This window comes from Colletotrichum spaethianum, assembly GCF_022836535.1.
Source record: "Colletotrichum spaethianum MAFF 239500 DNA, contig12, whole genome shotgun sequence".
NCBI classification, from domain to species: domain Eukaryota; kingdom Fungi; phylum Ascomycota; class Sordariomycetes; order Glomerellales; family Glomerellaceae; genus Colletotrichum; species Colletotrichum spaethianum.
The window spans coordinates 1,057,229-1,082,192 of record NW_026054782.1 but is presented as its reverse complement, the minus strand read 5'-3'; the positions used below and the strand labels follow the sequence as shown (position 1 = coordinate 1,082,192).

At 52.7% G+C, this 24,964-nt stretch overlaps 7 protein-coding genes across 7 annotated transcripts; 4 read left to right on the top strand and 3 right to left on the bottom strand.

The window, feature by feature from the left end:
• Window positions 1-2,604: 2,604 nt before the first annotated feature.
• Window positions 2,605-3,792, top strand: ColSpa_05633 (mannitol-1-phosphate 5-dehydrogenase; the record flags this gene model as incomplete). Its single annotated transcript, XM_049271845.1, has 1 exon — window positions 2,605-3,792. One exon carries the CDS (start codon window positions 2,605-2,607, stop codon window positions 3,790-3,792), a length of 1,188 nt encoding a protein of 395 aa, XP_049127802.1.
• A 974-nt stretch (window positions 3,793-4,766) lies between these two features.
• ColSpa_05632 (coatomer subunit beta') lies at window positions 4,767-7,642 on the top strand (the record flags this gene model as incomplete). The annotated part of the gene is made up of 5 exons (XM_049271844.1): window positions 4,767-4,784; window positions 4,930-5,899; window positions 5,948-6,363; window positions 6,413-6,576; window positions 6,631-7,642. 5 exons carry the CDS (start codon window positions 4,767-4,769, stop codon window positions 7,640-7,642), a joined length of 2,580 nt encoding a protein of 859 aa, XP_049127801.1.
• A 484-nt stretch (window positions 7,643-8,126) lies between these two features.
• ColSpa_05631 (transcription factor gsfR2) lies at window positions 8,127-9,392 on the bottom strand (the record flags this gene model as incomplete). The annotated part of the gene is made up of 1 exon (XM_049271843.1): window positions 8,127-9,392. One exon carries the CDS (start codon window positions 9,390-9,392, stop codon window positions 8,127-8,129), a length of 1,266 nt encoding a protein of 421 aa, XP_049127800.1.
• Window positions 9,393-10,279: 887 nt separating this feature from the next.
• On the top strand, window positions 10,280-11,338 carry ColSpa_05630 (short chain dehydrogenase citE; the record flags this gene model as incomplete). Its single annotated transcript, XM_049271842.1, has 3 exons — window positions 10,280-10,810; window positions 10,878-11,100; window positions 11,163-11,338. The coding sequence occupies 3 exons, from the start codon at window positions 10,280-10,282 to the stop codon at window positions 11,336-11,338; spliced, it is 930 nt and encodes a 309-aa protein (XP_049127799.1).
• A 2,181-nt stretch (window positions 11,339-13,519) lies between these two features.
• ColSpa_05629 (uncharacterized protein) lies at window positions 13,520-14,134 on the top strand (the record flags this gene model as incomplete). Its single annotated transcript, XM_049271841.1, has 1 exon — window positions 13,520-14,134. One exon carries the CDS (start codon window positions 13,520-13,522, stop codon window positions 14,132-14,134), a length of 615 nt encoding a protein of 204 aa, XP_049127798.1.
• A 208-nt stretch (window positions 14,135-14,342) lies between these two features.
• On the bottom strand, window positions 14,343-15,845 carry ColSpa_05628 (putative exopolygalacturonase C; the record flags this gene model as incomplete). The annotated part of the gene is made up of 3 exons (XM_049271840.1): window positions 14,343-15,118; window positions 15,174-15,298; window positions 15,349-15,845. The coding sequence occupies 3 exons, from the start codon at window positions 15,843-15,845 to the stop codon at window positions 14,343-14,345; spliced, it is 1,398 nt and encodes a 465-aa protein (XP_049127797.1).
• A 1,154-nt stretch (window positions 15,846-16,999) lies between these two features.
• On the bottom strand, window positions 17,000-24,844 carry ColSpa_05627 (nonribosomal peptide synthase sidE; the record flags this gene model as incomplete). The annotated part of the gene is made up of 4 exons (XM_049271839.1): window positions 17,000-18,258; window positions 18,333-24,163; window positions 24,212-24,503; window positions 24,574-24,844. 4 exons carry the CDS (start codon window positions 24,842-24,844, stop codon window positions 17,000-17,002), a joined length of 7,653 nt encoding a protein of 2,550 aa, XP_049127796.1.
• Between the last annotated feature and the right edge of the window lie 120 nt (window positions 24,845-24,964).

Below are 24,964 nucleotides of genomic sequence, written 5' to 3'. Positions count from 1 at the left end.
CTCGACACTTCAACGAATCGTAGCCCTGCGTTTGTGGCTGGAACCCCTGCCAGGCGTCGAGACGAAGCAGACAAAGCCTAACAATAGCCGCCGCCGTAATTTATCTACTATGTACCAAGATCCACGGTAATCCGTCCCGTTTCATGGCTGAATCTGAGCCTGCGAGGGCAGGGGGCAGGCAAGGCATGGCCGAGCAGAATGGAAGACTGGAGGCGCACGCCGTCAAATCCACCGAGGAGGGGCCACGGAATGCATTCTTCTGATTCGACTACGGTTCCATATCTAGTCCTAACGATCGATGGACTGCGGCCATCGTCTACTTGTTCTGCCGAATCTGCGGTTGGTTGTCGGTCGGACGTAGCATCGCATACTTCCTGAGTACAAATTACCTGCGCCGAGTTGCAGGCCGGCCCGTTTATCGATTGCTCAGGCACTCACCAAAACACTCACTTACATAGTACTGGGTACTGTATGTACAACAATACAGCACCGATATGTGTCACGGCGCCATTGTCAACGTTCCACGGCCCCCTCGGCCCCCCCTGGCGGGCTGTCCGACCATTCATCGTGAGGCGGCGCAGCGACATTCAGGAACAGGCCACGGAGCCACCAGTCCCTGGCACGTCGTAGTGTGACTTTATCGGCAACAGGTCGCTGATCCCCGATTGCGATTCGCGATCCCAGATGCCACGATAAGGAAAGGAATGCCTTTCGCCAGCCAGCCACGGTATCCCCTTGGAGCCCTTCTGAGCGATGCTGATTTGCCCACTGGACTGATGCGTCGGCAAAGTGCTATGGCACAGCAGGCGGAATGACTTTATTTTCCTCTTTTCCTTTAATTGCACTCTGCTACAGAGCATCAGAACTTCGCCACAGCCAAACGAGACCATCACATGCTCCAAGTTTGCTATTTGTCCAGGTCTCCGAGGTTTCAGGCTGTACGGAACCGCCATTATGGCTATCATTCATTTCTCCATCTGCTGCTCCATCCACCACCTTCCAAGTGCCATAATGGAGGGGGGGCTTAGACGGAGCGGGCGTACGGTATGCCCTTGGACAAAAGGCAGCGCCACCCCGTGGACAGGCAGCAACAGCAGCGATGGGCCGTGGGGCATCGTTGTCTCGGCTGGTCTATTTCGAAGCAATAGAACAGTTATGCTAAGGCGGGGAGGCACTAGGACACCCAAAGGGCTCGCTACGTGGTAGCTTCTCTGGCACACCTATCGCTAAAGCCTCCCCAGCACATGCCATGCTCATGATAGCCCACGGGTGACCATTCTGGGCTTACCTCTCTGTCTCTTTGAATGGCCATACATAGTAATCTGTTGCTTTGGTCTAGTGGAGCCAGGTATGTCTGACGGATATGAGAATCGACAAAATCCTACCACCCAAATCGGTCTCACACGAGAACCGAGGCCAGCATAATAAAGTCAGAGGACGCAAAAGCAGATATGGCTGCCCCTCACATGTTATCGACATGTCCGGTGCGATGGGGTAATGGTTCCTCGACCACTCTCCACCAACCGTTTTGCAGCAGTCAAATGCAAACACCACCAACAGACTCGTGACATTGAGACTGATAGATAAAGGGAACCATCAAAGCATCCGTAAAGCCTTGCGAGCTGTTTGACCATTGTCGTCTTGCGCCCTTCCCCTTGGCTCCCTTGTGCCACAATCCCCATCCCCCCATCCATCCACAGTCGGCATCCCAACCCAACGCAATGGAGGAACTGCACCCCTCCCTCGCGCGAGTTGCATGCCCCCGCCCATTGTGACCAACTTGCAAGTGTTTTCCTGATGTCACCCCCCTTCCTCAGTGGAGAAAGGTGGACTGTACACCTCTTTGACGAAATGCCGCATGCTCGTTGGCCCGAAGGGACCGTAGGTCGAGAGGCTAAGTCAGCGCCGAAGCTGTTTCAATGAAGCGGAGCCTTGCGGACAAGGTGACGGGATGGACTGCAAAAAAGCGGCTTGTCTATTCGCAGCATTGCCTGGAAATAATGGAGATGATGGCATGGCTGGATGGGGAAAGGGGGGAGGGCTTTGGGGGATGCGGCGTTATGTCATGGCTCCAGGGCAGTCCTTGACACACCTCATAGTGCGAGGGCTGACCAGAAGTACCCTGTACTCAGGGTACTCGATGATTTCAGGGTGGGATTAGGATACTTTCAGGGGTACGTACCCTGACGTAGGTCGTGGACCGAGGTACGTACCGCTGGCATCACAGACGACGTATCGCATGGGTCCCCCCTCTACTGGCCTCTTGCTTCCTTTTCAGCCGACGGCTCCACTGTAAATGAGCCTTCCACACGTCAAGGCCATCCCATGGTGCCGTCCTGGAGACACTCGCACTCTATTACATCGTGGTAGCCCTTCTCGTGAAGGCGACACTCTTGCAAATATAAGTTAACCCTTCCCCCGTCTCCCAAATCAGATTCCAGTCATCATTTCACACAATCAACACTTTTTCACATCATTCGATCTTGATCGACTTGAACCACTCTCATCCTCTCGAGGCTTCAAGAAACCACCCTATACTCCAACTCTTTCAGACATTCAAACACCCCTCATCAAACACCTCCACACCATACATATACACCCAATATGTCGACACAACAACAAAACAAGAAGGCCGTCCACTTCGGCGCCGGTAACATCGGTCGTGGTTTCGTCGCTTGCTTCCTCCACAACTCCGGCTACGAAGTCGTCTTCGCCGACGTCGCCGACGCTCTGATTGACAAGCTCAACGCGACCCCTTCGTACCGTGTCATTGAGGTCGGCGCTGAGGGCACCAACGAGAACACCATCACAAACTACCGTGCCATCAACTCAAGAACCCAAGAGGCTGAGCTGGTCGATGAGATTGCCACCGCTGACGTTGTCACGTGTTCCGTCGGTCCGAACATCCTTAAGTTCATCGCCCCCGTCATTGCCAAGGGTATTGATAAGCGACCCGACAACCTGGCTCCTATTGCTGTCATTGCTTGCGAAAACGCCATTGGCGCCACCGACACCCTTGCTGAGCACATCAAGGATCCTCGCAACACTGCTCCCCACCGCCTGGAGGACCACCACAACCGCGCTTGCTATGCCAACTCTGCCATTGACCGCATCGTTCCTGCCCAGGACCCCAACGCCGGCCTGGATGTGACACTCGAGAAGTTCTATGAGTGGGTTGTCGAGCGTACGCCCTTTGAGGAGATCCCCAGCATCGAGGGCATTAACTGGGTTGATGAGCTCGCTCCCTTCATCGAGCGTAAGCTGTACACCGTTAACACTGGACACGCTACTGCCGCCTACCACGGATACAACCGCAGCAAGCGCACCGTCTACGATGCTCTGCAGGATAAGGCTATCATGGCTGAGGTCCGCAAGGCCCTAGAGGAGACTAGCAACCTGATTATCGCCAAGCACGGCATTGACGAGAAGGCCCAGCGTGAATACGCCGCCAAGATCATTCGCCGTATCGGCAACCCCCATTTGGAGGATGCCGTCGAGCGTGTCGGCCGTGCCCCACTCCGCAAGCTGAGCCGCAAGGAGCGTTTCATCGGTCCTGCCGCTGAGCTCGCTGAGAAGGGCCAGGACTGCTCTGCCCTGCTCCGCGCCGCTGAGATGGCTTTCCGTTTCCAGGACGTCGAGGGTGATGATGAGAGCAAGGAGCTTTCCAAGCTAATGTCCGAGAACGGCCCTGAGGATGCTGTTACCAAGATCTGCGGTGTCCAGCCCTCAGAGAAGATCCACCCCATGCTTGTCGAGGTTGTTCGCCGAGTCCAGGCCGACAGCGAGGAATGACTACCTGCGAAGCTTTGACGAGTGTAACGATTAACGGCATTGGGGTTATTTTGGAGTTAGCATATATCACGGATTACAGGCATGGCGTTTAGGAACATAGGTTGGCGCCTACTCAGCGCTATGGGATTTTCGACTCCAACTGGGTAGTTGCGAGTAGCTACAGGCATTAGTTCTTAGCATTTCAACAATTTTGAAATCAAATACTTCATCAAAACCTTGTCTCGTTGGACAATCAGTGCAGTGTGAATATGTGAAGTTTCTACTTGTTAATACAACCAAACGTCACCTGTTACTGTCTGTTAATGTTGGAAGTGAATCCAATATGTTAAATGACGCTCCGCATTGCTAGGCAAGCCAAAGGGCGTCTTCATCTAATGTCAACTGTGGTATAATTGTTGTGTTTTGTCACACAATATGACACGATTATTGCCGTTACTCTGCCTCACCACCCTACTAATTGAAAACTGTGATCATTGTGAGAGGTATGACAGCTTCTCGATAATTTTGGCGAACAACAAAGGCAGAAAGACGTCCTAAATGTGGCTGATAAAGTGGATGTGGCTTCGATAAGATAAGATACAGTAACTGGCAAGTCAACGTGGCTAATATGTCCGTGCCTTAGGCAAAAGCCACCTCACTCAGGCACCAATCAGCTCCTGAACCTCGCGCGGTAGGGACACATCTGTTGAAGCTCGAAATACCGACTTGGCCAAAATTGCGACTGCCAACAGCTCTGGAAGCCATCAATTCCTACGACACACCCTCTTGAGGCCCCCCGACTCTCCCTCCGCGACCGGCTTCCAGCGGCCCTTTCTAATCTTTCTTCATCCTCCGAAATAACTGGACCGAAGCGCATGATTTCCCCCTCAAGCGTCTTCACTCAGCGCAAGAACACACCCCACTTCGCTTCTCGAGGACAGCATCGCCTTTCCTTCCACTTTCTCCCTTGCTGGCATAACGCATAGCTGGTCACAATGAAGGTCGACGTGAAGGTAGGCATCATCTCGATTCCAATCCCCATATCTCGCGCATTCGCATGAATGGGAGCTATCTGGGCGTCCTTGCAAGCTGCAGCTCCGCAGCTTCTGCCAGTCTGTCATCTCCTGAATAGCTCCAGTAGCTGACCTGTTCATTCAGCGACAATTGTTCGCCCGCAGCGAGCGGGTGAAGGGTATCGACTTCCATCCTCAGGAGCCATGGATCCTCACTACATTGTACAGCGGTCACGTCTACATCTGGTCGTACGAGACGCAGCAGATCGTCAAGACCTTCGAGCTCACCGATGTCCCTGTCCGAGCCGGTCGATTCGTCGCAAGAAAGAACTGGATCGTTTGCGGTTCCGATGACTTCCAGATCCGCGTCTACAACTACAACACGTCGGAGAAGATCACCTCGTTCGAGGCTCACCCCGACTATATCCGCGCCATCGCCATTCACCCGACACAACCTTTCGTGCTGACCGCCTCCGATGACATGACGATTAAGCTGTGGGATTGGGAGAAGGGCTGGAAGTGCGTGCAGGTCTTTGAGGGCCACGGACACTACGTTATGGGCCTCGCCATCAACCCCAAGGACACCAACACCTTCGCCTCGGCCTCCCTGGACCGCACCGTCAAGATTTGGAGCCTCGGTTCCGCGACGCCCAACTTCACCCTCGAGGCCCACGAGGCCAAGGGTGTCAACCACGTCGACTACTACCCGCATTCCGACAAGCCCTACCTCCTGACGACATCCGATGACCGCACTGTCAAGGTCTGGGACTACACCACCAAGTCGCTAATTGCCACTCTTGAGGGTCACACAAATAACGTCTCATTCGCGTGCTACCACCCCGAGCTGCCAGTCATCATCTCCGGTTCCGAAGACGGCACGATCAGGATATGGCACGCCAACACCTACCGGTTCGAGCAGTCTTTGAACTATGGCCTGGAGCGCGCATGGTGTGTCTCTTACCAAAAGGGCAAGCAGGGCGTGGCTGTCGGTTTCGACGACGGTGCCGTCGTCGTAAAGCTGGGTCGCGAGGAGCCCGCTGTGTCCATGGACGCGTCAGGAAAGCTCGTTTGGGCCCGCCACAACGAGGTCGTTTCCGCCATCATCAAGGGTGGAGGTACGTCGGGGCTTTTTTGATTTGCCGTGTTGTCACTAACCAACGTAGATGCTTCCATCAAGGACAACGAGCCCATCTCTTTGCCAGTTAAGGAGCTTGGCACCTGCGAAGTGTACCCCTCGACCTTGGTCCACAACCCGAACGGACGATTTGTCGCAGTCTGCGGAGATGGCGAGTACATTATCTACACAGCCCTGGCGTGGCGTAACAAGGCTTTTGGTTCTGCTCTTGACTTTGTTTGGGCGTCCAAGGAAAACACCAACGACTTCGCTATTCGGGAGTCGGCGACCAGTGTCAAGGTCTACAAGAACTTTGTCGAGAAGACGGGCGGTCTTGATGTCGGTTTCCAAGCCGAGGGCTTGACTGGCGGCGTTCTTCTTGGTGTCAAGGGTCAGGGTGGCATTTCCTTCTTTGACTGGCAGACCGGTGGCCTTGTCAGACGTATCGAGGTCGAGCCTAGAGAGGTATGTTCACTGGTGTGCTTACTACTGTTCAGAAGCTAACATGACGTAGGTGTACTGGTCTGACAGCGGCGAGTTGGTGGCTCTCGCTTGCGAGGATACCTTCTACGTTCTGCGTTTCTCCCGCGATGCCTACGTCGAGGCTCTCCAAACTGGCCAGGTTGACGAAGACGGTGTCGAGTCGGCTTTCGAGGTCATCACGGATATCAACGAGAGGTACTTGACGTCCCTTGAATATCCGCAAAAAGGCCGACACTGATACCAATACAGCGTGCGAACGGGAGAGTGGGTTGGCGACTGCTTCCTCTACACTAACAGCACAAACCGGTTGAACTACCTTGTTGGCGACCAGACATACACCGTGTCTCACTTTGACCAGTCCATGTACATCCTGGGCTACATCCAGCGCGACTCAAGGATCTACCTGGCTGACAAGGATGTTGGTGTTACCTCTTTTGCTCTGTCCCTGCCCGTCCTCGAGTACCAGACCCTAGTCCTCCGCGATGATATGGAGACTGCGCAAGAGCTTCTGCCCACGATTCCCGCAGACCAGCTCAACAAGATCGCGCGCTTCTTGGAGGGCCAAGGCCACAAGGAGTTGGCGCTGGAGGTCGCCACTGACCCTGAGCACAAGTTCGAGTTGGCTCTTAGCCTAGGCCAGTTGGACACCGCCCTTAGCCTGGCCAGAGAGGCAGACGTCGAGCACAAGTGGAAGACTGTTGGTGACGCTGCCCTTGCCGGATGGCAAGTGGCCGTGGCACAAGAGTGCTTCACAAACGCAAAGGATCTTGGCTCTCTGCTCCTTCTTTACTCTTCCACGTCGGATCGCAGCGGCCTCTCAAAACTCGCCGAGCAAGCGCAGGAAGCCGGCGCCCACAACGTTGCATTCAGCTGCAAGTGGCTGTTGGGTGACGTCGCAGGCTGTGTCGAGAGCCTTACCAAGACCGGTCGTTTAGCCGAGGCCGTTTTGTTCTCGCAAACATACAAGCCTAGTCTGACGGCAGACGTCGTCAAGGAATGGAAGGAGAACCTTGAGAAGAACAAGAAGGGCCGCGTTGCCAAGATGGTCGGTGCCCCAGTAGAAGACGAGGAGCTTTTCCCCGAGTGGGACGAGTGGCTGCAGCTCGAGAAGCAGGGCGGCACAGCGCCCGAGGTGGCAGAGGTCAAGAAGGTCAACGGCACAGAATCGCCCGAGGTCGCCGAGGAAGAAGCAGAAGAGGCCGAGGAGGAGGCCGAGGAAGCCGACGAGGAGGAGGCCGAGGCTGAAGAGGATGAGGAGTAGGAAGCCGTGTGCTCGGTGTCTCAAAACGCAATTTGATTAGGGATAGTGCGGGGATCGTAAAAGGCCTAGATGTCGAAAGTTTTGGTCCTGCCTCGACGGGCGTTGACGGTAATGATCATGCCTTGCAAATAAATGGAAGCTGTTTTTTCGTGCGTCATGCGCTGCTGCCTCGCCTCCACGTCTACAGGGTACCGGTATTTACGTTGTTAATATAGTATTTAGCGATATTCCGTCCAAGGCCCCTATGTCTCTAGCGCCACAAGTGCTTCGAAGCCCAGTCCTAGCCAAACAGAACTGCCTCGACATAGTTCTCACATGGAAAACCTGCGGCCAAGGATAGAGGCCGATGCATGTGGTCGTAGTTGAGAGGGACAAGACTACGTTCAATGCATTGTAACGAGAAAGCCACCGAGGTTGTATACAACCCACAAAGCACAAGGCTCCGCCTCCCCTGACCTCCATTCGCATGGGCGACCTCGTCTCGTCAATATTCCAGGTCAACCTTGCCCTTTGAAGATGTCTTCAGAGCCCAGTCCTCAACCCGGTCAAGCCCCCAGATACACGTGAACAGATGCCTCGCAAACTCGTCCACCTCCGCCGCCGCCGCACTCCGAAACAGCCCTTCGCTGTGCATCGACGGTATGAAAAAGTCCTGCTCCCCGTCGCCGTCGGGACCAGCATCGCCGCCCCGCCGGGCGACGTCCTCTCGGCGTATGGCCGCCCACCGGGGGGCCGATTTCGCGTCCCACAGACCGGCGCGGGCGGTGAACTGGGCACCGCCGGCGCATTCGCCCCAGCGGCCTTTGAGGGCATTGTAGACGCCGATGGTGCAGGAGACGATGATCCAGGTGCGGCGGATGGATTCGGAGAGGACCCAGAGGGTCCAGGTCAAGTGGTCTCTTTCGAAAGCATTCTGGTGCGTGTCCTGAGCACCGCTGGTCTCTGTCGCGGCGGCAGTCGAACATGTCACTTCTCGGGAGGCTGAAAGACTAGAGTTGCTCGGACAGTACTTGGAGGGGCCGGGCAGCCAGCTCCGCGAGAGGGTGTTGATGTCCAGGAGGGCGGACTCCCAGAGTTGTCTGCTCCAGAGGTCCAGGGTGGGAAAGAGGTCCTCGGCCGCGGCACGTTGGCTTATGGAGCCGTCGTATAGGCGGATGATGGTGTATACGTACAGCGCGTGGACGCGAGCCAGGTGGTCCCTCGTCTCGAGAATTGGGGCTGAGAGCGAGCTGCCGGCGTTCTCGGGCTGGCTGGCCACGAGAGCCGCCACGCGCTCGTCGAGGACTCGGTAGATGAATCCCTCGTTCTGGGTCGTCTTGTGGTAGTACGCCGACGCGGTGGTGAAGGCGTCCTGGATGCAGGGGGGGAAGTGACCACCCTCGGCGTATAGGCTGCGGTGAATGAAGGGGTTATGGCCCTCCATCACCCACCGTTTAACCCAGGCCTGCAGGCCGCGGTTGAAGTTGGCCATCACGGCGATCGGGTAGCTGTCCTGGGCCGGTGCGGGCCAGTGATCGATACGCCATGTCGAGGGGGCTAGGAACCACTTGCTCTCGGTGAGAGACGTTGCGGCTGGGTTTGCGGTGTGTTGCGGGTCCTGGGTTTGGGTGGAGGGTTGCGGCGGGTTTCTTGCGGGTGTGAGCTGTGACGCCGTGAAGCCCGAGGCGGGTTGGAGGCCCGGCGAGAAGTCCAGGCTCGCCCAGGGCATGCTCCAGATGCCGGCTGCGAGACTTGCGGCATCAAACGTCATGGTGTCCGTCAACGCGGCAAGGTCAGCCTGTTGTATGGGAGCATCAGGGTACGGCCGTTGAGGCTGAGGATGCCGGCGCCTCTTCATAACAGGGTATTGGCAGTCCACGTCCCTGTCATCGCAGCGGCCACACGATGGGATTCCCTTATCGCATCGTCGTTTTGATTCTGTGCAGGCTATACAAGCCTTCTGCTTGATGATTCGAGTCATTTCCCCGAGGTTGCCTGGTTAGAGTAGCATGGATGGGACATTTACCGCTGAGACTTGGTTTAATGAAGCTCAGGCTATGGACCAAACGTTTGTCATCAAGTATCGTCAACGTTAGTTACGCAAGGAGCTGGAAAGTCAATAATGATGCGAAGGATTCCAGAGTGAAGCGCTGCGTGGTGACGGGCATTTGTCAGCCGCCACACACGCGAGCGCACGCTTTCGGGTGCGGTGTAAGCAGCCGGCCCCACAGTGCCGGTGCGGGTTTTTGCAGGGCCTGCGGGTTGCGGGTGGAAGACTTGCGGGAGATTTGCGGCAAACTAGCGGGGACTCGATCGGGTGGGATCCTACCGAGGAGACACGCCCGCAATGTAATGCCCCACGGGTTTAACGTTGAACTAACTCATCGTCTTGGGTGATGACAAACACTGCAGCTTTGTCGGATTTCAGGATTGCATCACGAATGCTGGGTCAAGACTATGTCAAAGATGTCGTCAATGTCGATGGTGCGAGAAATAGGTATAAGAGACTCTTGTCGCTTTCGATGTGTTGAGATTCTAGTCCAGCACCAGCATCTTCTTCTCTCTCGATACCAAAGACACATTTTCGACTCGTCATCCCAAGCACAATTACCACAAGTCATTCAATCTTGAGTCGTCCTTCAGGTCTACACGTTCACAATGGATGCATTCGGAGCGGCCCTCAAAGCGACGTCCCCATTCCAAGACGGAATGACGTTTACCAAGACAATCCACAAAAAGCCTTACGCGACAATTTTCCCTTCTCGTCCGGAGCTCTCCCAGGCCGGGCGCACGATTCTCATCACTGGCGGTTCTGCGGGTATCGGCTTCGCCATTGCCGAGAGCTTTGCTCAGGCTGGGGCGAAGCGCGTCATTATCCTTGGACGCCGTCAGAACCTCGTCGATGAGGCCGTCTCGAAGCTCCAGAATGGATATCCGAAAGTTCAGTTTGACGGATACCCCAGCGATGTGGCTGATCTCGCAGACACCGAGAAGCTGTGGAAGGGCTTCGAAGAGGACGGCACTGTCATCGACGTCCTGGTGCTCAACGCCGCCAAAATATCTGCTGACGGTCCCATTCTGACGCTCGGAAGAGAGGAAGTTTGGAGCTCCTTCACCATGAATGTCCGCTCGCTGTTGGATGTCTCGGAGAGATTCTACAAGCAGAAGAATGGCGAGGGCCGTCAAAAGGTGTGTTCCACCATTTTGTCAGGAGAATAAGGAGGAAAACAAATAATTGACTAATATGAACTCGCAGTTCCTTGTCAACGTTTCCACTGAGGCTATTCACAACTTCCTCAAGTCAGGCCCGTGGCCCGCTTACAGCGTCAGCAAGAACGCAGGAACGATCCTAATCCAGATGATCGCCAAAGACACGCAGCCCGAGGAAATGCAGGTCATCAACTTCCATCCAGGGGTGGTTCGAACCAGCGTCTTCATCAGTGCTGGAGTCCCCGAGGACTTTTACCCTTTTGACGATGGTGAGCTTTTCTCGAAACTAGTACGGTCTAATGTCCCTCAGACTGACAAACCTTACTTCCAGTGACTCTGGCCGGCAACTATGCCGTCTGGGCTGCGTCCGAGGAGGCGCGCTTCTTGCATGGTCGCTTCGTCTGGGCGAAGTGGGACGTTGAGGAATTGAAGACGGGCGAGATAGGAGACAAGATCCGGAAGAATGATCATTACCTCAAGGTTGGCGTTGTCGGGCTTCAAGAGTAAGAAATCCTACGTCTTAGGATCACAAAACGTAACGAGATGGATCGTATATGTTCGGTGCATGTGCCGTTGTGGGAGATGGTAAGAGCTTGGACGCAATTACATAATGCTAGGGTTCGAAACTTGCATGAGTCCTCGATATTCAGTATCGAAATGAGCTACCTTGAGAGCCATTGGAGGCATTCTTGTCACATGTGAAGCTTCTATTGGATAGATTGGTCAAATCCGACAGATAATAGTGAACGATAAACAAACCTAGATGTCTTATTCACTGGGCCATAATTCTAACCGCTATAACCTCATCATCCCGTGCAGGGAACGATGTCACGACCCCATATGACACGTGTAAAGGCACAATTGATTCACATAGCAAGGTGTTATTCTAAACTCGAAGACACGTTACGTCGATGGATAGTACAGAAAAGTATCCAGGGGATGCAAAAGCTTGTGAATAAACTGATTGCGTACGCAGTAAAGAATCGTACTCGAACGCTGTCTACATCGTCTCAGTGTACGTGTACCCAGCTTTATGAGGAAGAATAGTACCTTTGTGATGGCTCATTGATTGCCTGTCCTCATGAGATAAGTTTAAATCCAGCGTGTCTGTCGTTGGTCTGGAACATGGATTGGTGGCATGGCCCCTATGGCTCTGCTGAGTTTGCACAATAAGGAGGGGAGCGATGTACGGATCGGGATGTCAGATTACCTGGTGTGAGTGCGTAGCGTTGTCCCGGCAAATCCAATGATCGCACAGATCATCTATGTACCTCGAGCGACCGACGTTAGGAGGAGAAAAAGAATGCCAGGAGTTTGTTCGCAACCTAGGTAGGGCTGGCCCATAAGTCTGTTGCTGAGATGTTTTAGTGCGCTTTAGTCCTGGAAAAGATGCTTGAAATTTCGACGGTCAATGAAGCTTATTAGACGGCTCCAAGCACTGCCAAGTTGTAGGAAAGCTTAGCTTGCCAAGATAAAGTGGCTTAGGGCTGTAACAGTAGTTTAATAGGAGGCCGTGGAGGAAATAACTTCGATCGTGAATCCTGGACTTTCCGTTCAATCACCATCTCTATTAATTAACCGTTCAGCCTTCTAGTTGAGCTGTGAGCAATCATGACGTCTATGCCGCTTATCTGAGTTTCGGACACGGTAAGGATATTGGATTGGCTTATGCTTGTTCCTTTCTGCCCAAAAGTAGCTGAATTGTCTTGAAGCTAGAGAAGAACGTATGGCTTTTTCAGCATCTGAAGCAAACGCTTGACAGCCCTGTTAATTACCTGACGAAACAAATCAAGGTGGCGGAAGAAACACCGACGTTCGCTGCTTTACGTTATTTCCTATATTTCCATTTTGGGACAGGTGTGACGATCTAATTCAATTCTAGACACGATAACGGCTAGTCCAGCGCCTAGCAGCACCGCTCCCCCTGGATTAGCGTTGCGGACACAAAGTGCACTATGCATTTTCAAACCAAGCACTGTCAACTTGGAGTGATCCCCCGAACCAACAACAAGGCAGGTTGCTCATGGGTGATGCAGTAACACAGACAACCTAAAATTCCCACATTTTCACCGTCTCTTGTAGTTAATCCTCTATATGATATTTTCCATCCTAACTAATTATCATCTGTAGTCTATTCATCATCCTTGCAGGGTTGTTAGATACTGTAACACCTGGATGGTGAGGGGTATGTAGAAGGAAAAGAGACATAAACAGTTTCATCTATCAAGCCCTTGTATTGGGCTTAGTATGGTAAGTTCACGAAGCAGAAATTAGAGAGGTTTCTGCCTGGGCTGGAGATCATCAAAGACCCTAACGTTGTGGCTGATAATCCTTCAACGTCCGAGTGTACGCAGTCACCCACCGCTCTGCCAGTGTCATCTGCGAGTCTCATCGATCTCGCCAATCCTCCTAACCGATCATGCCAAGCTTAGCTTGACCCTAAGCAAAGCACGGCCTTGGGCGGTGGCGTCGAACTCCAGCCAGGAATCCTTATTCTTATGCTTGAGATTAAGCTTCACGATGGGAATCAGGGGTAGTTATTCTCTAGTCTAAGTAGTACTTAAAGGCAGGAATGCCGTGCTTCCGGATGCCCCATGCCTCTTCACCCTCGAGACAACATCAAATCATCACACTCTTTTGCTCCTGAATATACAGTCTTTACCCCTCTGTCCCAAATACTTCATCGTAATGTACGCCAAAACCGCCCTCATTGCCGCTCTTGCCGGCTCAGCCGCTGCCATCATCGACATCAGACCGGAGCGTATCCGCCGGGATGTGCTCCCTCGTCAAACTTCTAATCCCACCGCCGACCCGTGCATCAACGCCCTCGGCACAGTCTACGCCAATGCGCCTACTCCTCCCCCCAAGATCGTCTCCTACGAGATGACCGCTCCTCCCCAGACCAACCCATGCAGCGTCACCGTCCCCGCGGAGCTCAGCGCCGACTACTCCAGTTACACCTCGGCGGTCCTCAGCTGGGTCGATGCCAACTCGGCTTCCATTGCGTCTGCAATGTCTGTGTGCTCCACACTCACTGACCTTACGGCCGAGATCCCTGTCTGCACGGCCACCGGAGGTGCTGCCGCCTCCGGTTCTTCGTCTCCCACGGCCACGGATGATGGCGACTCGCCCAGCGCGACTGGGAAGGCAACCGGATCCGCGACCGGTGCCGGTGGCAGCAACCCCACTGGTACTCGCAACAGCCCTTCGCAGGTCACTCCTAATGCCGGACCCCGTGAGACCGGCATGGTCGCTGCGGCGGTTGTTGCGGCCGGTTTCATTGGTGTCGCTGCTCTCTTGTAAACAGATTGAAGTATGGAATCATGCAACATGGTGGCTGTTGGTCTAGCTGATGGATATCAAAATTACATTTGTGCCTGTAGGCTGTAGTATTTACATGAAGCTACTCATTGTCTTTCGTCTTCCGTTTGTTTTTCCGTACTCATCATCAATGGTAATTCAATCGCAGCCATTGCCTTCTGAAGAAATCTCACACCATGAAATCTTGCACCTACTTGTCAAAAGGTCTGACCTTCCAAGGCGTTGCTACTGCCAAAGGCGCCGTGCACTTAGCCGCTAGCGCAGCCTTGGCCTCCGTGCTGTTGGAAGAAATGCAAGGCGTGCCGATGTCACCCTTGATGCCGTCGCAGAGAATGACAGGCTCGCCACCGCAAGGCGTGGTAATGTTGAAGTTCTTAAACTTGATGTTGTCGCAGACGGCATTAGGGTTGGTTGAGCACGTCAACTTGGCGACGGCGCGACCGTACTTGCCGCTGGTGTATCCCGAAAAGTTCTCAAAGAGAATGTTGCTGATATTCATCCGCGAGGGATATGCTGCGCAGGTAGACGAGTTGATGTTGAAGTAGCACGAGTCGATGAAGGCCGTGTACTCATTGTTAGCCTGCCAGAAGTTGCGGAAGGTGACGTTATCGATGAATCCGTAGCCGATGTTAGGGCCGGCCCAGGTCTTGAGACGTGCGCCATGCTGGCCGTTGAGCATCCAGACATTTTCAATGACGACGTCTTGGACGAAGCTCTTCTCGCCGGCGTACTGGCCCAGGGAACCGATGGACTGGCCGTGGGTACCGTTGCAGTACATGGTGTCAACGTGAATGTTGGACGCGTTGGACTTGGGTGAGAAACAGTCGTCACCAATGTTCACCCATGCGCGCTTGACACGAACATCTTCGACGTTCAAGGAATCGAAAAAATCGGTGTTCTTGGGCTCAGCAGTATGGTTGTTGGTCTCGGCGGTGACAATGACATCAGTGAACGAGATGTCCTTGGCTGAGAATGGTATTAGTAATGTTACGATGATGCTCGTAACCATTGGGTAACTCACATGTAACGATGAAAGTAGTCCAGCATGGAGAATCCTTGAAGTGAATACCCTCAATTGCCAGACCAGTTGCGTTCTCAGCGTAGAACAAAATCGGACGGAGATAAGCGTTTGTCGGATCCAGAATTCTTGATCTTTTTAGTTGAACTCAGTAGCTGAAAACCAATCCATGACTTACTCTAGACCGGCGAATTCGTTCCACCATCGCTGGCCGTTGCCATTGAGCACACCCTCGCCATACAACTTGACATCCTTGCCCCCCCATTTCCAGAACATGATTGAGTTCTGGAAGGGGTGACGGAAGGCATTGGCCTGCCAGTACGGTGTGTCGTTGGTGAACTTGATCTCGCCTTCCCAGTGGACATGGACATCGTTGAGCCAAGTAAGGTCAAGCGGCTTGCCAATGATGAAGGTCTGGTTGGCAGGCAGGTACAGAGTACCGCCGTTGTTAGCCTGCTTCAGACCCTCGAGAAATTCATCAGACACATCGTCCAGATCATCCTCCGAGGCACGGAGGGTGAATGTCTTTCGGTGGCAGTCCCGGCCGCGCTTCTGGAATGGGTGCTTCTCACGAAACTCTTCGACATTGCGCGGGACGCCAGCAGGAATCTCGGCCGAGAAGGCGAGAGCGCTGCCAACGGCTACCAAGGTGGCGAGAAGGGATGAGACTCTCATGGCTGCGTGCGGGTTTGGGCGACGAGGAAACACACGTTTGTTAGGGTTGCCAAGTGAGTTGCCAAGAGAAGAGGCTGCTCAGGAGAGGTGATCAGCCTTCCATCTTACTCTTGGAGAGCGAGCCTCTTCATATACTCGCGTCGCTTGGCAATGGACCTGCATCGCCAAGACAGACGTATGCCACCCTGTCTCTCTCGAATTTAGGCGATCGTCAACATCCAACAACGTTTGTGCTCGAAATTTCTGGATACCGCTGAAAAGTCGGGGTAATGTGGCAGGGGAATAAGAAATTAGCTGGAGCGATAATGAGTTAACCTCGCTTCGCCCAGCCAACTGGAAAGAACCAGGACGCACTGCACGAAGGAGAAACAAACGCAAGCCATTCCACCTATCACGCACTCGTTTCTCCTCTCGTTCAGCCTCTACATTACTCCACTCGCGTAAAAAGTAGACCGCCACACCGGTGCTCTTCAGGCCTTGCTCTGGAAGACCAGCCTTAGACCTACCACGACGAGGGTAGAAGCTGGGGAAGATGGGAACAAGAAGGACTCAAGCTGAGGAGGATTCGGAGATTGTGCAGGTGGCCTGCATTAGACCCCAGTGGTCAACTGCGCCGTACAGTCTATGCAAGCAATTGATTGATGGAATTTCTCTACGGTGGTCGCCGGAGAAAACCTAGCTAACAGCCGAACGGATTCGACCTGCGTCGTTAGCCTTAAGTCCCCGCTCGCAAACCCCATTTCCCCCAGTGATCCATCTTTTCAGTGAAAGCCCCTGTCCGCCTCCGCGTCGTAACGTGGAGAGTGAGTTGCGGGGGAGCAGATGGTGGAGGGTTGGCCAAGAAATGGGATCTGGCCGTTGTGCCGGCGCCGCAAAGCTTCAGTCAGCTTGCCATCTTCTTGGCTGCTTGGTCTCTCTGGGCGTTCCGTGCCAAGGGTGGAACGTTCAGAATTATGGAGATAGTTGCCGAGGTGGTCGGAAACAAAGCCTCAAATAAATGACCGCACCGCTTTCGTATCTTTCCGACGAGATCGTAGCGACAAACCTTTAAAGAAATACAGCTCAATAAAAAAAATTAACGTTGTATTTGAGTTCATCCCTTTGTCGGTAGTTTTGGAACCTTGCATTCAGTCTCAGCGAAATTACAGGCATGTCTACAATACTTCTAGCGCCAGGTCTTTTTTGCTCATGTCTGCAAGAACCCCAACAAGCTCAGTTATGTCGTCTGCAATCCTTTCTGCCACAGCCAAGTCGAATACAGTGTTGTCATACATGATCTTGAGAATGTGACGTTCGCCAAGCGACTTGGAAACTTCGATAACCAACGCATAGGGCTGGTACATGCGCACCTTGGACTTCGCCATGACCAGCCATCGATAGCGGCCGTTGGGATCGTCTTTAGCTGCAGGTTCAAATGGCTGAGACAGGAACAAGACCCGATTGCCATACGCCTCACGAGACAGTCCCGTGACGCGGTATATATCATCGAGACCGACGAGACCATTCTCGGTCACCGCCCAGAAGTCGTCTTGCAGGTCCAAGAGGAAACGATGCACCGGCTGATTTCGGTGGATGTGTGTACGGAACGGCAAAAAGTTTGCTAGCGTGCCATTGATGGATTGAGGATCAGGCAGCGCCACATTGCGACCGCTCAAGAGGTAATCGAACCTGACGTCAGTGGTCCCAGTCGCTGCCGCCATCCAGAGAGAGAAAGCACCCTGGAAGATGATGCTGGGAGTTACACCGAGTTGGGTGGCTGCCTGTTCAATGTTTGTTGTGTCGATTTCTCTCCGCAAACTGCTCGTGACCTTTGGCGAAGACATTGCTGCAAGATCACGGCCATGCAAGTACTGATGAACCGGACTCAAACCGGCCATCTTCGATCTCCAAAAGTCTAAGGAAGACGACTTGTCTTCCTGAAAGACGTGCTGGACGAAATCACGAAATTCGACGCGTGGTGTTATGGCTTCCCCTCGAAGGATAGCGCCAAAGTGGTCATCGAACACGCGCAGTAAGGTGCCATCATACACAGCGTGGTCCATCTTGATTACAAGGTCCCAGGATGAATCCCCATGCGTGATGATTGCGTATTTGATGAAAGGACGCCCAAATTCGAAACGCGTCTGCCAGAAGTCTTCGATGAAGCCTGAGATCTCTTCCTCTGACTCTAGAGCCACCTTTGTAAGGTTCAGTTCAGGGCTGCGAAGAATAACTCCAACCCAGTCGTCTTCAAACACTTTGATCCAAGTCGTTCTTAGGATTTCGTTGACTTCTGTGAGACGAACAGTTGCCTCGACCCAGGTTTCTGGGCTAATGTCCGGCGTCATCCGCCGGACAGTTTGCAGAGCCCACATTTGAGAGTCTCGATTGCCCTGCTTCAAGAACTCTGTTTGACCGGGCGGGCATGGATAAGCTGAAATAATACTCATTAGCTGCGATTCTGTACACAGAAAAGCGTTGGCTAAAGGTAGCCAGAATAATACTCACCATAATCAACATGCTCGTCCCATATCAAACCGCTTTTTTTGGCAGCCACTTTGACAACTTCTGGAACCTCGAACACTTTCTTGACCGAAGATTTCTCCTTATTCAGTTTCTTCAAAGTAGTCGCCATTTCCTTCAACTTGGGGGACTTAAGAATGTCCAGCACGGTCAGTGAGTATCCGACTCGACGTAACTGACCAGTGAGGCTGATGGCGGAGATGGAGTCACCGCCAAGGGTGAAGAAATTAGCCTCGCGTCCAATTTGACTCGTGGAGACCCCAAAGATGTCCGCCCAAACCAGTTCCAGCGTCTCTTCTGTTAGAGTTTGTACGGGGATAACTTCATGTTTCTCTCCCGGATTCTCAAACATACATTGCGCCAAATATTCTCGGCTGAGCTCATCGACTGTCTTCTTCAGGGATTTACGGTCGACCTTGCGCGACGGAAGCTTTGGGAATGTTGTCATAGGAATGACGAACTTGGGAATCATGTATGTGGCAAGTGAGCCCAAGCTTTGGCGTAGCTCGGTGACGACACTTTGGAAGGGTGATGGATCCTGAGTGCCAGACTTGTCGATGGCGACAATGGTTTCGTCAAAGATGCAAAAAGTAACTAGATGAGTCTTGTCTTGGACATTTGCAACTATGGCTACCGTGTCCTTGACAAGACCGGAACGACGGATGACGTTCTCAACTTCGCCAAGTTCGATGCGGTGGCCGTGGATCTTGACTTGGTTGTCTTTGCGACCCAAACACTCGATCTCGCCCGCGGGCAGCCACCGAGCCAAGTCTCCTGTCCGGTAGATGCGTGTCCCAAGTTGTTTGCTTTCTATGTAGGCCGCTTCTGTCAAATCAGGCCGGTTCATATATCCATCAGTGACTTGTGGTCCTGCGATGCATAGTTCGCCGACTGCACCATACGGCACTAGTTCCTCGCCATCTGGGTTGACGATGAAAGCCATGACGGTCGGAAATGGCGCACCAATGTTACCAATGCGGTGACCTTTAGCGCCCGACGACCCTTCGACGTCCTTCGTTGTCACAACCATGGAGGTCTCGGTTGGACCGTAGACGTTCAGAATTTTGCAGTGTGGTCCCCAGACGTCGACAACATCTGAAGTCAAAGGCTCGCCGCCAACAATGAGAGTCTCAAACCCTGGAACGTCTTTGGGACCAAATAGCTTGGCGACCGTTGGTGTGATAATGGATTGCCGGGCGTTCATCCGGTTGATGCAGCCAACAATGTCAGAAAGCAGTGTCTCCATTGGGGCCATGCAAAGCGTGCCACCTGTGCTGAGCGTGTTGAAGAAGTCTTGCACAGACGCATCGAAGACGTAATTGGCAAACTGCAACGTCCGCCAAGTGCCTTGAAACCGGCCTTCAACTTGCGCCATGCTCTTGACTGCCGCTGCCGCTGCTCTGTGCGGAACTTTGACGCCTTTGGGCATGCCAGTGCTACCAGATGTATAAATCAGGTAGGCGAGAGCGTCCGGTGTCGAATTAATAACAGGTGCGACGTTCGCATCGCGGCCATTTCTAGTCAAGGCGGGCAGCTCGTGGTGATTCTGCAAAACCAACATTTTGACTCCATGGAGTTCACCGACGTATGAGCCGAAAGCAGCATGTTGGGGATGAATCACCAGAAGCTTCGCCTTGGTATCGGAAACAACGTACGCATTTCTCTCGCTGGGATTATCCGGGCTGAGTGGAACATACGCTCCTCCTGCTTTCATGACACCCAGGATAGCAACCATCATGTCGACTGACTTGTCAAGCATGAGTGGAATTAAGTCTCCCGGTTGAACGTCGTGGTCGAGCAGAGTGTGCGCGAGGCGATTTGCCAGATTGTCCAGCGTGCCATACGAAATCACTTCCTCGCCATTGAAGTCAATAGCGACGGTATCTGGCGCGTCACGGGCGATTCTCTCAAACGAACTGTGGAGAAACTCTGCCTCAGGGATATGCAAAGTTTTACGGTTGGAAAGTGTGTTGTAGATGAAGTCGTACTCGGTGTCGTCAATGATTGCTGTCGACGCAAGTTTTGCATCAGGCTGTTCCACTAGAAGAGTAACAAGCCTCAGGAAGGAGTTCTTGACAAACTCCAATCGGCGAGACTCCATAGTGCTGACTAGACGAACGATGGTGATATCTCTGTCTTCCTCAACTTCAAGAACAGTTGTGTCGGAGCCAGAAGCCCATTGTGTCCGGCGACCGTACATCCTGAACACACCTTGGCTATCCTTGGTTCCAGTTTCTGCATCGCCGTTTTTGACCAGGATGTTGACAAGTGTGTCAATGGCGTGGGAGGGGAGGTTTCCGGCACGTAGCGCCCCGAGCATCCCGAGTTGCGAGTGCTTCAACAGCCGAGTAAAACCAGAAAGGGTACTCTTACAAACGTCTCTAAGGGTAGCATTGGGCTCCAGTTTAACGCGCTGAGGTACGGTGGTCATGGTAGGGCCGTCGATGTCGTGAATACCGGCCACAGGAGTCTCTCTACCAGAAACAGTTGTGGCGAACGTAACGTCGTCAATTCCCAAGTGACGTGAAAGAAGGATCGCCCAAGCGCTGTAAACAACGGAACCGAGAGTAAGACCGACACTGCCAGCACGCTTGCCGAGACTGATGTCCAGGCTCACCTCGATCTTGTTAGTCTGGTCGAGCGGGCTGTAGTTCAACTTTGCTAGATCCGCCCCTTCAAGATAGCTTGACCAAAAAGTCTGATGAGCATTATCCTCTTGGCTCAGTAAATGCCTTACAAAATTGTTGAATTTCGGCCTTTGAGGAATGGGGTTGCCCAAGTAAACCGCCGCGACATCGTCATAAAGGAATCGATGAGACCAGAAGTCGAAGAGAGAGTGGTGCATCGTCACAACCAAAATTTGGTTGGAAAAAACTGTGACTTTCCACAAGGGACCATTCAACTCCCACTGGTGAACGGTCTCTTGTGACATGGAGGATTCAAGCGAATCCTTGCACTCGATCCAAGGAAGAGCTAGATCGTCGCGAATTGTTTGCATAAAGGATCGTTTGTGTGGGACGAAAACAGTTCGCAGAATATCCCGATGACGAAACACCTGCTCGAAACTCTGCCTTAGTAGCGCGAGATCAAGATTGCTGACATCCCAAGTCCTGGAGTAGGTGTACGGATCGGATGGTGTGTTCATCGATGCCAGCATAGCCTCCTGGAATGGAGTGGCAGGGTACGCATCAATGATGCCTCCGTCATTTTGCAACTTTGACGCAAGATCAAGATCAGCAAGAAGAGAGAAAGGTTCTGGTTCGTGCTGAGCATCGGCGTTGAAGGCTTGAGAACGAGCTGCAACCGCTTCGAGAGAGCTCTCGCCTAGGAGGTCGCCCAAATCCACGGAAATTCCAGACTTGCGAAGCTCAGAAATGACTTGGATCGCGTGGATAGAGGTTCCCCCGAGATCAGAAAACGAGTGCGATCGGCGAATGATAGACTGGTTAACTCCAAGAATGGCTGACCAAGACGATGCGATATTAATCTCAACATCATCCGTGATACTGTTGATGCTGGACATGGAACCTTCAGTTTCCATGAGCTTGGCAAATCCGAAGGTTCCCAATTCCTTGACCAAGTCACGTAGTCGAGCATAGTTGACCTTGCCGTTCGCGTTTTTAGGAATTTCTTGTACGGGAAACCAGATACCAGGCACCATGTAGGCAGGTAGTCTTTTGCGCAAGTATTCCCGAGCAGCGAGAACTGCATTCCTGAAGACACTGCTTCGAGGAAGAACAACCCCTGTAGCCAGTACGGTGCGATCTTCCAGATGGACCGCAAGAGTGATGGATGCTTCGAAAACACTAACCGCGCGAAGCAATCGATCGATCTCTACGGGCTCAACTTTTTGACCGTTGATCTTGGCTTGCATATCAATGCGACCCTGAATCTCAATCTGGCCATCGGCAAGACGGCGAGCTTTGTCGCCTGTGCGGTAGAGCTTGCCAGGACCGAAGGGGTTGTCGATGAAGACGCGCGCTGTCAGCGCAGGCTCGTTGATGTAGCCCTCAGCAAGCTGTGGGCCGGACAGGCAGAGTTCACCAGAAACGAGTAACGGTGAAGGTTCTGTGGTACCTTGCTGGAGAATGAATGCATGTGTAGTGTCGGCAGGAGAACCAACTATGCGAGGATTGGCCACGCCTCCCGGCTGCGCACGAAGCTCACGCCCAAAATTGAGCTGAGTGCACTCGCTTAGCCCGTATGTATTTCTTAGGCGAAGGCTATCTCGTTTTGACCAGATTTCGACTAGATCTTGAGGAATCTGCTCACCGACAAGCGTGATCTGCTTGAGACCTGGGACTTGGTCAGGCTTCAGAAGTGCCAAAGCCGAGGGGGTGATGCCAAGTGAATCCACTGAGAGCCTATTGACAACACCAGCAAGGTCATTGGTAAGAGATTCTTTGCTTGCCAGCACCAGGGTTCCTCCGTGTACCAGAGTTCCCAGAATAGTCCTCTGAGCAGCACTGAAGCTGGGATTGTAGAAAAGCAGCCAACGGTCAAGGCCGTTGAGAGAATGATACACCATGCCACTGGTGGCAGCACGGTGTGTGAGTACTGCGCCCTTGGGCTTGCCCGTGCTACCGGAAGTGTAGATGATATAGCAGCGATCTTCAGGGTCAACCTCAATGTTGAGATTGTCGAGCTCTGCTGGAGACGAAGGAGATGTACCATATCCTGAATAAAGAACTTGCTGTATATCGGTGGCATTGAGGAAAACGTTGATGTACTGGCGACTGGCCAAAATTGTGGCAGGCTTACAATCGTCAACTATTTGCTCCAGACGGCTGGTGGGTATTTCCGGGTCAAGAACTGTGTAAGCAGCACCAGACTTGAGTACAGCAAGGATTGCTACCACAAGGTAGATAGATCGCTCCGAAAGAATCGGCACCAGTGACCCTTTTTCAAGTTTGAGCCTTCTAGCGAGAACATTGGCTTTGCTGTTAAGCTCAGAAAAGGTTAGCGAGAGGCTCCCCTCAAAATCAACAGCGATTTTTGAGGGATGCAAGGCCGCAGTCTTCTCAAAAAGAGCTGAAATCGTTGTGAGCTGAACCGTGGGGGTGGCAAGCGATCGTGGGATAAGCGCGTGCTTTTCGTCTTCCGAGATAAGATCGACGTTTGATAAACGGTAGTCTTTCTCGAGGCTCATCTTCGACGAGACATTGAGGATGCCAGCCACGAAATGCTGCAAGACAATCTCAATTTCTTCCAATGGGATGTAAGCCTTACATTTGAGCGTCACCCTCAGCACTCCAGCGTCGCTAATGCATAGCACAACTGGAAACGATCTCAGCCCTGGGGCGATGCAAGGGGCGTTTGTCGTCTGACTGTAGCTGACGGCCGTCTCTACGACATGGCTATATCGGAATTGACGTTGGATTTCCTCAAGTCCAACGAATGCATGGCGACCAGCCTGGCTGTGGTAGACGTCAAGAGCTCTAGAGGCGTCTAGGACGGTCAGCTTTTGGTCGCCAGCAACACGAAACCGGACAGGATATGTTTGATCAACACAACCAATGCAGGTGTCTGAACCGATGAAGTTCTCATCTCGGCGCACAGTACCGAAGACAACTTCGTCTGAGCCAGTGTGAGCGCTCAAGACATGTGCCCAAACGAGTTCGAAGAAAGTCTGACGCCAGGACGCCAGTCCATGAGATGCATTGAGATCGTTGAGCTTGGCTAATTCGGACCCACGAATGACAGCACTAACTCCGTGCCTGTCTTGAGTAGCGTTGTGAGTCTTGTCGAAGAAGACCGGAGAAAGACCAAAAATAGGCTGAGGAACAACTTCAGTGAGCGTCTCCGCCCAGAAAAGCCTGGATATCTCGACGTGTGGTCTTTGTTGCTCTAAATAACGGACATACGTAGCAAAACCAGTGCTCTCGATGCTCGGAAGACCATGGATTTGAAGGGCATAGTCAAGCTTGATCATGTGCAAGGAGGTGGTATCAATCAAAGCTCGATGAAAATGAAGCACCAGGCTTATTTCATCAAGACGGTGTGTACCCTCAACAGTTACATACGCCGGAGTCTCGCCAGAGGCCTTCGAACTCTTGCTTGTGTGGTTCCATCTGATGCCTTCGATACGGCGAAGGACAACAACCTGCGGTTGTCCCGTTTCAGGAAGAATCGTGATGTAAGACCGAAGGCAAGCATCTAATTAATATAGTTGTTAGTCATCACACTGGGAAGAAAGAACCGTTGGTGATGGTTATTATGTACTTACGGTGCGATGCCAGAGAAGTCCAAGCATTGAAGATGTTTTCCAAACCAAACGATGATGGTTTGCCGGAAAAAAGCTCAACTTCAGCCCATTGAACATCCTCATTGAGAATATCTCTCTGAACTTCAGTAGCAGGGAAAACAGTCTCAACCTCCGAAAAGGCCAGGGCGTTCTTCTCCTTGCCGTAAAGTTTTCCCGGCAAATCCCAGGCAATATTGTCTGGGCTAGGAAGGAAGAAGTCCTCATGCTTTTCAACGTGACGGATTAACTGCATGACTAAAAGTTTGAACCTCAAAGACTGCTTGATGTGATACAAGGTATTGTAGAAACAGATGAATGAGTAGATATTCTTATGAAGCTCCAGAAGGACTTTGCTGTTGCTCTAACGATGAGT